Genomic DNA, 15,015 nt, shown 5'->3' on the forward strand with positions numbered 1-15,015 from the left:
TTTTTGTAACTTAGTTCTTTTTTATTTTTTGTACTTTAGTTAGTTTATGTAATTGTAGTTATTTGTAGTAATTGTATTTAATTTATTTATTGATAGTGTAGTGTTAGGTTTTATTGTAGGTAATTGTAGGTATTTTATTTAATTAATTTATTGATAGGGTAGTGTTATGTTTAATTATAACTTAGGTTAGGATTTATTTTACAGGTAATTTTGTTATGATTTTAACTAGGTAACTATTAAATAGTTCTTAACTATTTAATAGCTATTGTACCTGCTTAAAATAATTACAAAGTTGCCTGTAAAATAAATATTAATCCTAAAATAGCTACAATGTAATTATAATTTATATTGTAGCTATATTAGGGTTTATTTTACAGGTAAGTATTTAGCTTTAAATAGGAATAATTTATTTAATAAGAGTTAATTAATTTCGTTAGATTTAAATTATATTTAAGTTAGGGGGGTGTTAGTGTTAGGGTTAGACTTAGCTTTAGGGGTTAATCCATTTATTATAGTAGCGGTGAGCTCCGGTCGTCAGATTAGGGGTTAATAATTGAAGTTAGGTGTCGGCGTTGTTAGGGAGGGCAGATTAGGGGTTAATACTATTTATGATAGGGTTAGTGAGGCGGATTAGGGGTTAATAACTTTATTATAGTAGCGCTCAGGTCCGCTCGGCAGATTAGGGGTTAATAAGTGTAGGCAGGTGTCGGCGACGTTGAGGGGGGCAGATTAGGGGTTAATAAATATAATATAGGGGTCGGCGGTGTTAGGGGCAGCAGATTAGGGGTACATAGCTATAATGTAGGTGGCGGCGCTTTACGGTCGGCAGATTAGGGGTTAATTATTGTAGGTAGCTGGCGGCGACGTTGTGGGGGGCAGGTTAGGGGTTAATAAATATAATACAGGGGTCGGCGGTGTTAGGGGCAGCAGATTAGGGGTACATAAGTATAACGTAGGTGGCGGCGCTTTGCGGTCGGCAGATTAGGGGTTAATTATTGTAGGTAGCTGGCGCCGACGTTGTGGGGGGCAGGTTAGGGGTTAATAAATATAATATAGGGGTCGGCGGTGTTAGGGGCAGCAGATTAGGGGTACATAGCTATAATGTAGGTGGCGGCGCTTTGCGGTCGGCAGATTAGGGGTTAATTATTGTAGGTAGCTGGCGGCGACGTTGTGGGGGGCAGGTTAGGGGTTAATAAATATAATACAGGGGTCGGCGGTGTTAGGGGCAGCAGATTAGGGGTACATAAGTATAACGTAGGTGGCGGTCGGCAGATTAGGGGTTAAAAATATTTAATCGAGTTGCGGCGATGTGGGGGGACCTCAGTTTAGGGGTACATAGGTAGTTTATGGGTGTTAGTGTACTTTAGGGTACAGTAGTTAAGAGCTTTATGAACCGGCGTTAGCCCAGAAAGCTCTTAACTCCTGCTTTTTTCCTGCGGCTGGAGTTTTGTCGTTAGAGCTCTAACGCTCACTTCAGCCAAGACTCTAAATACCAGCATTAGAAAGATCCCATTGAAAAGATAGGATACGCAATTGACGTAAGGGGATCTGCGGTATGGAAAAGTCGCGGCTGAAAAGTGAGCGTTAGACCCTTTTTTCAGTGACTCCAAATACCGGCGGTAGCCTAAAACCAGCGTTAGGAGCCTCTAACGCTGGTTTTCACGGCTACCGCCAAACTCTAAATCTAGGCCTAAGTTTTCATGAGTGTTAACCCAACTGCGTTAAGATCAAATTGAGAAATGCGATGCGTAAAACGCATATTTAATATTCCTTTGTTCTTCACATAGACAACAATGTACTTTTTTATTATTAAATATATATTTATATATATATATATATATATATATATATATATATATATATATAATCTGATACTGTTTATGTAAAATACATATCTATACCTACTATATGTATCTATAGGGATAGATATGTAGGTATAGGTATTTACACATATATAGGGAAATATGTATTTAATAAAAATTACATTAGCCTCTAAGTGAAGAACATTGGAATGTGAAATATGTACAGTAAATATACAGTACAACACATTAGTATTTTTTAGTTAGTAAAACACTATTTTTTTCCCACTTTTTGTGCTCCATTGAAGTCTATGGGAGAATGCATTAATACGATTGCAATATTGTAACTTCAGCTTTTCGCGTGTGTCAGGTAAGCACACAAGCGAAAACTTTTTACTTTCAACGTGTAATATGTGGGGTGTCCGACTCACACAAAAAGCCGAGCACAGTTTTAGCACGCGGGAATGATCGATAATTAGCACTTCACTTCTAATCTAGCCCAGAGTATATTATTTTGGCTAATTTACTAGCCTGATTTTGGTTTCTTGTTTTTTATTTATTTATTGTTTTTTTTCTTTTGTCTCTTGTTCTCCTATTACTTTTCATGTGTTCAGTTTACGGTTTCTCCTTATAGTGTTTTATACCTGTTTTAATTCTTTCGATTGTTCACTGATTTATAGTCAACATAATGGTACCTAGTAATTATTTGTTAGTTTTTTTTAATTCTTTTGAATTCTTCTATTCAGTATTCATTTTCTTCCTTTATTTTTTGTCCTATATAAACTAGGCTGGAACCTTATCTTGTCTATTTTAGTACTTTAATACTCTTTTAGATAACATTTTTATTTTTCTACATCTTTCATTATTTGTAATGATTCTGTTTTCTTACTATAGCTTATACTCATGTCTGTGTGTGGGACATCACATTGTTATATTTATATTTATTGGTCATTTTAAATATAATGTTATTTCTTAATAAACATCTTTCAATAAGGATTTTACAAAAAAGTCTCTTGGATCATTTATTATTTTATTCTTCAATAAAAGTTAAGGAGTGTAGCAACTAGCAAGGATACTCTTTTATGTATGAAATTATTTTTTCATGCTTTTTTTATTTGCACTTTTCAGACATTTACTGCATGGTGTAATTCACATTTGAGGAAAGCAAGCACACAAATCGAGAACATTGAAGATGATTTCAGGAATGGCCTTAAGCTTATGCTTCTTCTAGAAGTCATTTCAGGTTTGTCTTGTACTTTACTTCTTACATTTTAATTTTTATTCAAGAATAATTTTGTTTTACATATGCAAATTAAGTTGCACCCAGGTGGTAAATCACCAAAGAACAGCGCAATACCAATGTTAGCCTGTTCTTTGGTGATTTACCACCTGGGTGCAACTTCTTTTAGCCCAGTAATGCTTTTCACAGAGTAGAACTTTCCTGTAATATATCAGTCTGATCCCGCCTATTACAGTCAGTCCAGCACCAAAATACCAGGCAATTCCTCTCTGAACAAGGAACACAGCAACCCCAGACGAACGTTTCGGCCTTCATTGGGCCCACTTGCTATTAATTTCCATATATGACTGCAGAGTCGCATATGAACAGCCACCATCACTTTGTTATTGCTCACAAAACATGTTCCTTGTAAGGGATCCTTCAAACCTGGAAACAGGTAATACTCATGGGGCATGGTCTAGTGAATAAAGGTGATCCAGAAATATGAATCCAGCTTCAGCAATGGCTGCCATAAAACCAAAGGACTTGTGCACTAGAGAGTTCTCTTGGTGGAACAGCACTTTCTGACTCAACTTGCCACATATCTTCTCTTTCAATGCTTTGTGCAATTTTCCAATTAAGGGCCAGATTACAAGTGGATCGCTAATTAACGCTCCAGCTTGAGCGTTAACTGCGCTAGAAGTAAGGTCTTTGCGGGTGTCGGGTTGTGCTCGTATTATGAGTTGAAAGTAAACTGTATTTCGCTTGTGCACTAGCCCAAGGAGCACAAAAAGCCAAACTTATATTATCGTGTATGTGATAACCTATTCTCCCATAGAAGTCAATATAGCAAAAAAGTGGAATAAAAACTAACACCTCACTCGAGAGCAAACCCGATTGCATATTCTCATGTGCGCTAACCACAACATAAAAATATGAATATTTCACATTCCAATGTTCTTCACATAGAAGAATATGTTCTATTTATTCATAAATACATATTTCTACATATATCTGATGGTATTTTGTAAAATATATATCATATATATATATATATATATATATATATATATATATATATAGGTATAGATATATACAGATATAAATAGGAATATCTGTTTAAAAATACAAAGAACATATATTGCTATGTGCAGAACATTGGAATGTGAAATATCTACAGTAAATATACAAAAAGCACAAAAAGGCAGCAGCACTTGTTCCAATGAATTAAATTTATTTAGGGGTACAGAGAGCAAAATACACAACGTTTCGGGATTCAACCCTTAATCATGTAAGCATTCTAGGTATTACATGCACACCTACTTATACCCAACAGGTAAACAATTACCAGGTGCATTTAATTAGTACATACAACTCCCTCTGTTGGTCATTATCCTTTTACATCTTAAATACAACCTCAACAGATTATACATTTTATACCCAAAAACACAGAAAATATTAAAAACACAGAATGAGTAAAACCACCCTCTTGTAATGTATACACTAATATCCCCACATTATCACTTTTTTAGAAACTATTAGAACCATATATAATGTTATTCACAGAAATAAGGACCAATCCAGTTCCTGGTTCAACCCCTAGGATGCATGGTATCTAATTTGAAGATCCAGAAGGCTTCACACCTCTTCAGGATCAACTCTCTGTTGCCACCTCTTCCAGGTCTCTTAACCTGTTCAATTACCTGAAATTTAAGTTGGGAGATATGATGCCCTGCCCTTACAAAATGATTGGAGACAGGAGCCTCCAAGTCCCCATTTCTAATATTAGACTTGTGTTAATTAAAGGGACAGTCAACACTAGAATTTTTGTTGTTTAAAAAGATAGATAATCCCTTTATTACCTATTCCCCAGTTTTGCATAACCAACACAGTTATATTAATATACTTTTTACTGCTGTGACTATCTTGTATCTAAGCATCTTCTGACCGCCCCTAATCACATGACTTTTAGCTATTATCTATTGACTTGCATTTTAGCCAATTAGTGCAGTGTCTGCCACAACCCACGGGCGTGATCACAATGCTATCTATATGGTTTACCTGAACTACTCTCCCCTGTTGTGAAAAGCAAATACAAAACCATGTGATTAGAGGCGGCCTTCAAGGGCTTAGAAATTATCATATGAGCCTTCCTAGGTTTGCTCTCAACTAGAATACCAAGAGAACAAAGCAAAATTGTTGATAAAAGTAAATTGGAAAGTTGTTTAAAATTACTTGCCCTATTTGAAAAATAAAAGTTTTTTTTGGCCTTGACTGTCCCTTTAAGGCGTTCCCTGACTTTTCTCTTTGATTCCCCTACATAGATAGGGCCACATGGGAATTTAATTAAATAAATAATATATTCCAAATTACATGTGAGGTAATCATTAATCCTAAATTCCCTTCCTGAGTGGGGATTATAATTTGTTTTCCCTTTGATCATATTACTACAACTGAAGAAACCAAGACAAGGGTTATACCCATAATCCTTCCATTTTGTTTATTATATGTAGTAACAAACACAAGTCTATTCTTGTTCTTTATGCCATCATTTCTAGTAGAACCTTTCAACACTTGTTGTCTTGACATAGTCTTAACTTTACATATACCCTCCTTTATAAGGTCGTCTGGGTATCCCCTGTCAATAAATAAATCACCCATTTTCCTAAGTCTATTATCTACCAAGGCTTTATTAGACACCATTCTCCTCACCCTGAGTAGCTGACTAAAGAGCAGAGATTTCAGTAAATTTCTTGGAGGGTCTTCCTTCTGGCAGCTTGCACGGTCTGATAAGCTGATGTGCTGAACTGAGCTATTGGATTTAGCTACAGTAAATATACAGTATAACGCTTTATTTAATATGAATATTGCAAAAAATTTAAATTTTTTCATCTAGCGCAAAGTGCTCCAATACACTTCTATGTATGTCTATATATGTATTTATGTGTTGATATGTGCATATATGTCTTTAAATACATAAATACACATATAAATACATATGTACACATATATAGACATATATATATAAAATATTTTTTATCAGATGGTGTTATTATAAGCGTAACTGTACTTTTGTCATTTATTTTTTTATAAGTTTTTTGTTCTGTGAAACAGTTAACCAGAAGTCTGAGGACTCACTAACCCAACAAGCCTTAACTTGAATTGCGCTCAAGCGATCACGCTTACTTTCAACTTGTAATACGAGTTGCACAAACACCCACAATAAACCCCTTATCGCTTGTGAGCAAACGTTTGCGCTCCACTCATAATCTGGCCTTTTATTGGCATAGTAGTCATCTGTTAAGGTCTCTTCACTCTGCAGGATGTTAGTCATCAAAATTCCCTCTATATCCTATAGTCTTGCCAGCACATGGATGCAAAATTTCTAAAGTGCAGAACAGCCATGGAACTTCCACTGCTTGAATTGTACTTTTGTCTCAGGATCAAAGTTGCGTATCCATTACTAAGCCATAGTGACGAATTGCCTATAGAAATAATCAGGATTACTTTGAATTCTTGTCAGAAATTCTCACCATCTGCAGTATCTTATGGTCTGCACTAAATATTTGGGGTACACATCATTCAGACAAACTTTTTAATGCCCAAAACATCCAATAAGAGTGACTTTAATATGCCGTATGACACCCCATGTGGGAAAATTGTGTATTATGAGTCTTTGGTCACCCATCAACATGTCTTGAATTTTGATCGTGGTTTCTACAGTGACAACAGGGCATCTTCATTTAACTCTCCTTTACAACTATGGGGTAGGATAGAGCAAACAATCTTAACATATAAACTATGTCCTTATTGATTTCTGTTGGAGTTATTTTTGATGTGTGCACAGTATTAAATTGAATCCATTTTCTCTAATTTCTCAAAAGCTCACATTAAAATGTCCTGTAAAAGAAAATGTTAACTGTAGGCAATTGAAATTTAGCATCTACTCAAAACAATATATAACAATATGCTTTATCTGCAGTATAGATAGTGCTGCCCTCTAACAAGTTTACTTCTTCCATGTTGCTGCTTATTTGTTGATCATAATACTATTTTTCCATAGGAGAGAGGCTTCCAAAACCAGATAGAGGAAAGATGCGTTTCCATAGAATTGCCAATGTCAACAAAGCTTTAGATTTCATTGCCAGTAAAGGAGTAAAGCTTGTATCAATAGGAGCTGAAGGTATGTTACCTTGTAGAAAAAAGTCCTCTCCCATGTGATAGTGGATTTCAAATAATTGATTGTGATATTTATACAAATCTCACCTTTACTTGCTGACAAAATCCTGAAATCTATGTTTCTAACTGGATCTTTCAGTGGTTCAGAGCCCTGTAGTACCCTTGCTTTGGAGCACATTAGAAATCAGCAAGCATGTTGAGTGCATAGCTCGGGAAAATGAAACCATTTATTTTACTTACTCTAATTTCAATGATTTAGCAACTATGTATATTTTAGTTATAACAAAAAAATAAAATTAAAATAGAGTTGCACCTGACAATTTCTAATGCGCTAAGGTGCAAGCAGTCCTACATAATAATATTAAAAGATTAATTAGAAAGAACAAGTACCATGAAAAGTATTTGTCAAAGAAGGACCAAGGCTGCATTTTATTACACAAAAAGTGAGCTTGTTGGGAGCAAGAGGGAGTTCCACCCCCACCTACAAGGTCACCAAACAAACATACTAATGATTATAAAACATAAAAAATACCAACATCAAACTGTGTGGATACGCTTAGGTCTAAATACACAATAAGGCCAAAACTTAGGAAATACAGTATATGAGCTCAATATAATGCAAAAATACAAGAAAGATAGGGGGCGTCCTTGTAGGACCGTGTGTGATATAATTAGGAATATGATGTAATAAGTAAACTATTCAGCGGAATAGAGTGTTCAGATAAGTCAAGCTATATAGCATATGTGGATGTGCATATATATATATACACACATACAAGGTAAAAGTATATATATATATACCTCTTATGACACAAATGTATATTGACAGTAGTGTATTTATATAGGGCTATAATGCTATATGTGATGCAAGATAAACAGATATAAAATACAAGAGTAGTAACTAAGTAAATAATCTCCAATATCTAATACAAATTGAGTCTCATCTAGAGAAAGTCCACACTGGGTAGATGATGATGCAGGTCTAGGCAGCTATCTGTAGAGGATCAAGGCCACTATCCAGGATCAGTAATCTGTAGACAATATAAAAACACAGAAGCGCCACATGGCCCAATATTGTTTGATAACAAATAAAGGTAAAATATGTGATGGATACACTCACATTTAGTGCGGCACCCCTAGTGGTGCAGAAGAAGCGGTCTGGGATCAATTAACAGTCACCCAGAAGACTGACCTCCGGTGGATATTCAGTAATCTGCAGGAAATTATATAGAACACAAAAGTGCCTATATGGCCTAGTACTGTTTGTATGGGCAGATAGTGTATAATGGTGATATATATATATTGCACTCACATTTAGTAGAGCACCTTCCTTGGTGCAAACAGGGCAAGCTGGGTTCAATACAGTCACCCAGTAAACTTATATCCGGTGATCTGGAACTCCCAATGATCCTCAGGTGAGAATGTAGACCAAGAAAGGCAAAAATGGTGGAAATAATAGTCCGGCAGCAAGTAGTAAGTAAAAATAAAAATTACTTACTTTATTTAAGATAATAAAAGCAATGCGTTTCTCAGCCAACCAGTGGCTGTTTCATCAGGCTTAATCAATTAAGCCTGATGAAACAGCCACTGGTTGGCTGAGAAATGCGTTGTTTTTATTATCTTAAATAAAGTAAGTAATTTTTATTTTTACTTACCACTTGCTGCCGGAATATTATTTCCACCATTTTTGCCTTTCTTGGTCTACATTTTCACCTGTGGATCATTGGGAGTTCCAGATCACTGGATATAAGTTTACTGGGTGACTGTTAATTGACCCCAGACCGCTTCTACTGCACCACTAGGAGTGCCGCACTAAATGTGAGTGTATCCATCACATATTTTACCTTTATTTGTTATCAAACAATATTGGGCCATGTGGCACTTCTGTGTTCTTATATTGTCAATATAATGCAGCCGGCTGGTAAAGGTATAAGTCCTATTGCAATCCTAAGTGGATGAGTAGGTAATGGAGGGGCCCCAGAAGCAACGATGATTGCAGAGAGTCTGTTATCAATCAAAGACCAGGCACTTAAGTGTCATACGACACGCACTGGTATACGGTCACAGTTCTCCCTAAATTCCAATCAAAGCAAGAATTTTTCGTGATAGTATTAAATCACTTGTACAAATCTCTGAGGTACCGCCAGACTTCCCATATCATCAGATGGTAAGTGGAGACAGTTGACTATGTTGTTAAACATCCAGAGAGGGGTGCAAGACTTATTCTAAGCGTAACTGACCTTCACAGCACTTCATCCGCCAACTAAGATGGAACCTCCAGTACCTCTTCCTTAGTGCGGTCACTTGGCGTAGGTAGGTCGGTGTCTTCGCTTGCAAATTCAAAAACCCTGCTTCTCGGATTAGCGTAAGAACACACAGCTTGTGTGAGACGTAGCAACTACGTCGTTGAATTGCAGAGCATGGCGCGTTTTGCCCCTCCCACAAAGGGCTGGAACAGGGGCCTCATCTCTTGCTCCCAACAAGCTCACTTTTTGTGTAATAAAGCGCAGTTTTATTCTGAGTGCAGCCTTGGTCCTTCTTTGACAAATACTTTTCATGGTACTTGTTCTTTCTAATTAATCTTTTGACATGTATATTTTAGACAACAATCAGTTAAATGTGGTTCTAGACCTTAAAATTGGTGTCGCAAACACAGTTTGCCATAAAGCTACATTTCAGGTTAGAGCTGGCTTGGGGTCAACATTTTCTATTTTTTATTGAAATCATTTTTTTTTATTGACCTTTCTTCTTGTTCACTAAAGCAAAGTTTTTGTAAAAAAAGGACCTCACAATAATGATTTGGGGTACCTAACCCAACCCCTTCTCCAGCACTCCCTCTAGAACTGCCACATCAGAGTAGAGATCTTAAAGGTATTAAGACTGAGCACCATTTTGTAGACTGATTCTAACATAAGACTCAACATCAAGTTTGCTGACAAACCTACACACAGTATATATTATATGAGAATGTTTCCTTTGGTTTCTGCTTTAGAAATTGTGGATGGGAATGTAAAGATGACATTGGGCATGATATGGACAATCATCCTTCGCTTTGCTATTCAGGACATATCTGTAGAAGGTAAGCATGTGTTACAGAAAAGCAGATATTGTGTGTCAAACAATATAACAAAGTTATGTCCCTTTAACTCTCTCTCTCTATCTATCTATCAATCTATATATATCTATACAAATATATAAAAGAGCTCTATTTAATAACATTAAAAGGGGGCATTACATGAAAGAGGTTAAGGTAAGGCTGTCTGTCTATTTTGATATAAAACTATCAGGAAGTGCACAACGGTTCTGTGCCATAGGAGCTCAGTGGCAGATAACCAGGGCTGGTTTTAGGAATTAAAATTTTGGGGCAAACACTGACTTTATTTTACACTGATGACTAGGACCAGGAGGATTGGGTCTATGTTAGGGAGACCAGTGGACAGAGTCACAGGTGTGGGTGGCATGGCTAGATGATATGAGGATGTGGCTAGAGATAAAGTGACGATAGCAGATGGGGCAATTTTTAATGTTCCCTTCAGCCAATGACTGTCCTTCGCAAAATAAGAATGCAAACTAAAAGATTGGGGTGCTACTGAACCCTTGTGTCTGCTGCCCCTGCTGATAAGTCCCACTTTTCTCATTCTGCACATCTAGGGGTTCCATCTGGCCCTGCAATCAGTATTAATTTCACTATAGGGGGAAATGGTGGGGACCAGGATCCACCTACTTCATGCATAGCCCCTCTGTGTGACCATTTGCAAAATAGGGCTTACAATGCAAGAAAATTGTATGGATTTTGTAAGTGTCTGACCCTACAAAAAAAAACTGCCACCGTATTTGTACAGGAAGTGCATATCTTCTGGTGCTGACTAACCAAGGGGGAAGAAAGCAGCTCTGATGGCTCCCATATGGCTGCTGGCCAGAAAGGGCTCTGTTGACATTGACTGTCATAGCCTTGCCCTGGGTCCAAGTGTGGTTTTGAAGTATTTCTGCTCATTACTAAGGGCAGAACAAACATCATGTCTACAGTATTTAATTTTTAAATATTCTAATAAGGGACACAAAAGTCAAAATTAAATGTTCAGGATTCAGATAGAGCAGGCAATTTAAACAACTTTCCAGTTTATTTCTATGATCACATTTGCTTTGTTCTTTTGGTATCCTTTGTTGAAGAGTAACCCTAGATAGGAGCTCTGGGGCGTGCACATGTCTTTAGCACTCTATCGGGCATATTTCTCAAAGTGCGAGAGGACATGATACAATGTAGCGTATCATGTCCGCTGCACATCGATAAATGCCGACAGCGTTTGTGCATTTATCATTGCACAAGCAGTTCACCAGAACTGCTTGTGCAATACCGCCCCCTGCAGATTCATTAGCAGGGGGGTGTCAATCAACCTGATCATATTCGATTGGGCTGATTTCTGTCCGCCACCTCAGAGCAGGCGGACAAGTTATGGAGCAGCGATCTTTAGACCGTTGCTTCATAACTTCCGTTTCCGGCGAGTCTGAAGGCTCACCAGAAACAAGGTGCATCAGCAACCAGGGTGTCCAGCTTAAATGTAAAATATCCAAAAAGATCCCACAGTGGTCATAAATGGGAAGCGGCACTCAATGGAATTTGTGAAGCAAATAAAGACTCCTGTGATGTTTTGGGGTCGTTAACCCCTTCCTCAAACAGTGTATAGGGGTATGTTCAATTTCATTACTTGTAATTTGTATCGTATTTGCATACTTGATGGTTTATGTTATATCTAGCTTGTGTTTACTACACTATACACTGTCGGAGGAATGGGTTAATGACCCTGAAACATCACAGGAGTGTTTGTTTTAACATTAAAGGTCTTTGCTTCACAAATTCCAGTGAGTGCCGCTTCCTATTTATGACCACTGTGGGATCTTTTTGTGTGTGTATATATATATATATATATATATATATATATATAAATAAATGGATAATCCCCCAAGAGGAGGACAAAGGAGGCTGAGAAATCTTCCACGGCTGGTTCAACAAAGGTTTATTTGAGCAAAGGTGCTAGTACATAAGGTGAGAGCAAAGCCTTAACACCTGACGCGTTTCGCGCATGCGTACATGCGCTTCATCAGAGGTGTGTTTGTTTTAACATTAAAGGTCTTTGCTTCACAAATTCCAGTGAGTGCCGCTTCCTATTTATGACCACTGTCGGATCTTTTTGTGTGTATATATATATATATATATATATATATATATATATATATATATTTATACAAAATATAATTTAACATTGCCAAAAACATTGTTGCAAACACTGATGCATAGAGTGCTACACACACATACATGCTCCTGAGCGCCTATAAGCCTAACTAGGTTTACTCTTCAACAAAGAATACCAAGAGCACAAAGCCAATTAGATTATAAAAGTCAAATGGACAGTTGTTTTAATTCTCATGCTCTATCTGAATAGTTTAATTCTGATTTTACTGTCCTTTTAACTGATACACAATATTAAAACACAAGATTGTTGGGTTTTCAAAGCTTTATACTTGACCTATGAAAATAATTTCTTGGCACACTGAAATACAATTTAATTTCTCAATGACCAGCTACAACTAAGATGTTATACTATATGGTGGAGTTTAAAACTGCTAAAAAAATGCATGTTATTTATTTTGTTTCCTATATTAGAAACATCTGCAAAAGAAGGGCTGCTTTTATGGTGTCAGCGGAAAACTGCTCCCTATCGCAATGTGAACATCCAGAACTTCCATACTAGGTACGACAAAATACACTTTTAGTTTAATAGCACAATTAATTTATAATTATAATATAATGCTGGTTGCGTTTATTTTTTTTAACAAGTAATCATTTTTAATTTCTATTCTAGCACTATAAAAGGATTTTTCAATGTTAAAGAAAAAAGAAATGTAATCATACACTTTCATGGTTGAAAAAGATGAATTAGGCCTAGTTTCCATTTCTGCTGTAAACTCTGGAAACTGGTGGTAACAGAAAATTCTCTATAGACTTTAACCCCTTTGCTACTGAGAATTTAAGAGAAAAACATGCCAAAAATACTGGAGAATTTCTTAGCATTTTTGCTATTATTCCATTTAAGCAGAAAAAGAACCCTGTTTTTTTAATCCCTTAATGACCACAGCACTTTTCCATTTTCTGTCCGTTTGGGACCAAGGCTATTTTTACATTTTTGCGGCATTTGTGTTTAGCTGTAATTTTCCTCTTACTCATTTACTGTACCCATACATATTATATACCATTTTTCTTGCCATTAAATGGACTTTCTAAAGATACCATTATTTTCATCATATCTTATAATTTACTATAAAAACATATATAAAATATGAGGAAAAAATGGGAAAAAACACACTTTTTCTAACTTTGACTCCCAAAATCTGTTACACATCTACAAATTACCAAAAAACACCCATGCTAAATATTTTCCAAATTTTGTCCTTAGTTTAGAAATACCCAATGTTTACATGTTCTTTGCAAGTTATAGGGCAATAAATACAAGTAGCACTTTACTATTTCCAAACCACTTTTTTTCAAAATCCCTGAATATCCCTTGACATGTATATATTTTTTTTAGAAGACATCCCAAAGTATTGATCTAGGCCCATTTTGGTATATTTCATGCCACCATTTCACCACCAAATGCGATCAAATAAAAAAAAATTGTTCACTTTTTCACACATTTTGTTACAAACTTTAGGTTTCTCACTGAAATTATTTACAAACAGCTTGTGCAATTATGGCACAAATGGTTGTAAATGCTTCTCTGCGATCCTCTTTTTTCATAAATAGCAGACATATATGGCTTTGGTGTTGCTTTTTGGTAATTAGAAGGCCGCTAAATGCCACTGAGCACCACACGTGTATTATGCCCAGCAATGAAGGGGTTAATTAGGGAGCATATAGGGAGTTTGTAGGGTTAATTTTAGCTGTAGTGTAGTAGACAACCCCAAGTATTGATCTAGGCCCATTTTGGTATATTTCATGCCACCATTTCACCGCCAAATGCGATTAAATAAATTTTTTTTTACATTTTTCACAATTTTAGGTTTCTCACTGAAATCATTTACAAACAGCTTGTGCAATTATGGCACAAATTGTTATAAATGCTTCTCTGGGATCCCCTTTCTTCAGAAATAGCAGACTTATATGGCTTTGGCATTGCTTTTTGTTAATTAGAAGGCTTCTAAATGTCGCTGCGCACCACACGTGTATTATGTCCAGCAGTGCAGGGGTTAATTAGGGAGCTTGTAGGGAGCAAGTAGGGTTAATTTTAGCTTTAGTGTAGTGTAGAAGACAACCCAAAGTATTGATCTAGGCCCATTTTGGTATATTGCATGGCACCATTTCACCGCCAAATGCGATCAAATAAAAAAAATAGTTCGCTTTTTCACAAACTTTTTCACAAAGTTTAGGTTTCTCACTAAAATTATTTACAAACAGCTTGTGCAATTATGGCACAAATGGTTGTAAATGCTTCTCTGGTATCCCCCTTGTTGAGAAATAGCAGACATACATGGCTTTGGCATTGCTTTTTGGTAATTAGAAGGCCGCTAAATGCCGCTGCGCATCACACGTGTATTATGGCTAGCAGTGAAGGGGTTAATTAGGTAGCATGTAGGGAGCTTGCAGGGTTAATTTTAGCTTTAGTGTAGAGATCAGCCTCCCATCTGACACATTACACCCCCTGATCCCTCCCAAACAGCTCTCTTCCCTCCCCCACCCCACAATTGTCCCCGCCATGTTAAGTACTGGCAGAAAGTTTGCCAGTACTAAAAAAAAAGCTATCTTTGATATATATATTTTTTTAA

General features: G+C 36.5%; 1 protein-coding gene across 1 annotated transcript in view; it reads left to right on the forward strand.

The window, feature by feature from the left end:
• Nucleotides 1-15,015, forward strand: part of ACTN2 (actinin alpha 2) — a 147,068-nt gene that overhangs the window by 36,137 nt on the left and 95,916 nt on the right. Inside the window, exons 2-5 of the mRNA XM_053711936.1 lie at nucleotides 2,928-3,042; nucleotides 7,082-7,201; nucleotides 10,190-10,276; nucleotides 12,860-12,947. Of these exons, the coding sequence (XP_053567911.1) occupies nucleotides 2,928-3,042; nucleotides 7,082-7,201; nucleotides 10,190-10,276; nucleotides 12,860-12,947 (410 nt within the window). The remainder of the gene's footprint in view (nucleotides 1-2,927; nucleotides 3,043-7,081; nucleotides 7,202-10,189; nucleotides 10,277-12,859; nucleotides 12,948-15,015) is intronic.

Source organism: Bombina bombina, chromosome 4, assembly GCF_027579735.1.
Source record: "Bombina bombina isolate aBomBom1 chromosome 4, aBomBom1.pri, whole genome shotgun sequence".
NCBI classification, from domain to species: Eukaryota; Metazoa; Chordata; class Amphibia; order Anura; family Bombinatoridae; genus Bombina; species Bombina bombina.